Here is a 2440-nt window from a genome sequence, read left to right as displayed (position 1 = left end):
TTATTAAAGAAAGACCGTTGATGCTACGTTGGTCATATACAAAAAGGCCAATTTACGTGAGACAGAGAGAAGCAAGAATCTATCCCTTTCGCGACGCTCCGTCGCAAGGTACCAAACCCAGCAACAATGCTTTCCTTCTTCTTGCTCTTCCTCACCGCCACCGCCACCAACTCCCCCTTTGTCCATCCTCAAGCACTCCCTCCGAGCCCGAGCCCGAGCCCGAACCCGAGCCCGAGCCCGAGTCCCAAAAGCATCTTCCTCCTCGCCGGGCAGAGCAACATGGCGGGCCGAGGAGGCGTGGTTAACATCTCGCCCACCGGGTGGGTCGAAAAGTGGGACGGCGTCGTCCCTCCCGAGTGCGGCCCCAACCCGTCGATCCTCCGGCTCGCGGCGAACCTCACGTGGGTCGAGGCACGCGAGCCGATCCACGCGGACATCGACTTGAACAAGACGAACGGGATCGGCCCCGGCATGGCGTTCGCCAACGCCGTTCTGGGCCGGGACCGGAGCCTGGGCTCGGTGGGGCTGGTGCCGTGCGCGGACGGCGGGACGAAGATAAGCGAGTGGGAGAGAGGGACGGTTCTGTACGACCGGCTGATGAGGCGGGCGCGGGCGGGGACGGGCGGCGGCGGCGGCGGGAGGACGATCAGAGCGCTCCTGTGGTACCAAGGAGAGAGCGACGCGATGGCGGAAAGCGACGCCGCGCTGTACAAAGGGAGGTTGGAGAAGTTCTTCTCGGACGTGAGAGCTGATCTGCAGTCGCCGGAGCTACCGATTTTTCAGGTGATTGAATTTCTCCTCCATGCTTCATTTTTCACTTTAGATTAGTCAAACAGATTATGATAAAAATTAATTAAACAAATGGCGATCGTCTCGATGTGGTAGGTGCTGAGTCTATTTTTATTCGAGACCAGACAAAGAATTAGTCAGATATGCATTTTTTATAGTAACAGCTTGCCAAAAGGGTCCGTGGGAGTCCATGTGATGTGTTTCTGTCCTGCAGCTTTTTGAATAGAAATAAATAATAAGAAAGAAACAGCAACGTCAAGATCTTAGGATTATCTTCTTCTTTTTTTTGGTCTAGTAGGATTATCTCTTGAATAGCTAGCTATTGGCGGCTCGTGAGGAAAATTATCCAAAAAATTTATAAATTTATTACATTTTGCGAATTCAATCATAAACTTTTCGATTTTGTAAATTTAGTCATAAACCGTTTGATAATTTATCAATTGAATCCATCCGGCCAACTTTGATAAGAAGTTATTGACGAATATGCCGATCAACCTACGTGGCACAACCGGCACTAATGTGGACATTTTTAATAATATTTTAATAATTTTTTAAATTTTTTATGATTTTTTTCTTTTTTCCCCTTTTCCTTACCCATTTTTTTGTTGTTTGGAGGGATGGCCGGCAAGGGCGTTGCGACCCTCACCGAATCTAGGCAAGGGCTCGTGCGCCCTAGCTTTGGCCGGCGAGGGCCACGACGCCCTCACCTAGAGCCGATAAGAGTCACGGGGGCTTGCCTGTGGCCGGTGTTTTCTCCAAAATCGAAAAAAAAAAATAACAAAGAAAATGGAAGAAAAAACCATAAAAATTGTTAAAATTTCATCTGAAATTATCCACATTAGTGTCAGCTGTGCCACGTGGACATATGTGGCAACATTGGAAAATTGCTGTGCCACGTAGGACATCCACGTCAAAAATTTCCAGTCAAAAATTGATCAGATAGACTCAATTGGCAAAACGTGAAAATGTTTAGGACTGAATTGGAAAAATTGAAAGATTTAGAACTGAATTGACAAAAGTGTAATAGGTTTAAGACTTTTTGGCCAATTTTCCCAGCTCATGTGGGAACATTGAAAGAATTTTGCCCATAAATTATTTAATGAGTTAAGATGATCAACAGTCGACCGCATATTTAATTAGATTAATAAATCGGACATCAAGAAATGGTGATATTCACACTAAATCCTCGAAAAAAAAAATTGTATGTTTTCATGCGTTTTCTAATTCGCATAACCGGAGTTCCCCTTTTGCTTAATTGAACGCTTGTTCTGTGTTTGGTAGCAGGTGGCTATCGCGTCGGGACTAGGACCATTCACCGAGACGGTGAGAGAGGCCCAGCTCGGGCTCGACCTTCCGAACGTGCGAACTGTCGACGCCAAGGGACTGCCTCTCGGGCGTGATCACGTCCACCTAACTACCCCGGCCCAGGTCCGGCTCGGCCAGATGCTGGCCGACGCTTTCCTTCAGTCCGTGCCTGGCCCCGCGCCGCTCGCGAGCAAAGCTTCCACGAGGGGTTCGAATCTTGTTTTCCACGTTCTGCCCTTTTTTACGTGGAGATTTGTCGAGGCAGTTTTCATTAACAGATGATTAATGATTTACGGTTTCTGTTTTTGGATTGGAAGGTAATTGACGATTCATTTGTTTTGGACTC

General features: G+C 47.7%; 1 protein-coding gene across 2 annotated transcripts; it reads left to right on the top strand.

Annotated features, from left to right (window-relative positions):
- On the top strand, nt 1–2440 carry LOC115685674 (probable carbohydrate esterase At4g34215). Of its 2 annotated transcripts, XM_030610764.2 has the most exons (3): nt 1–783; nt 2074–2302; nt 2412–2440. In XM_030610764.2, the coding sequence occupies exons 1-3, from the start codon at nt 127–129 to the stop codon at nt 2417–2419; spliced, it is 894 nt and encodes a 297-aa protein (XP_030466624.1). In that variant the 5' UTR covers nt 1–126; the 3' UTR covers nt 2420–2440. The 2 variants fall into 2 exon arrangements, with proteins under 2 accessions (XP_030466624.1, XP_030466623.1); XM_030610763.2 differs by having other exon boundaries at nt 2074–2440.

The sequence above is a fragment of the Syzygium oleosum genome, unplaced genomic scaffold (genome assembly GCF_021117445.2).
Source record: "Syzygium oleosum isolate NSW1041296 unplaced genomic scaffold, Sole_v2.1 Sole_v2.05, whole genome shotgun sequence".
In the NCBI taxonomy this organism is placed as follows: Eukaryota; Viridiplantae; Streptophyta; class Magnoliopsida; order Myrtales; family Myrtaceae; genus Syzygium; species Syzygium oleosum.
Note: the sequence above shows the minus strand (reverse complement) of the source record. Positions and strands in the feature narration are given on the sequence as shown.

Coding starts and splice junctions, on each gene's coding strand:
- LOC115685674 (XM_030610763.2), top strand. CDS start 127: ATGCTTTCCTTCTTCTTGCTCTTCCTCACCGCCACCGCCACCAACTCC. Junction 784..2,073: donor CGGAGCTACCGATTTTTCAG/GTGATTGAATTT, acceptor GTTTGGTAGCAG/GTGGCTATCGCGTCGGGACT.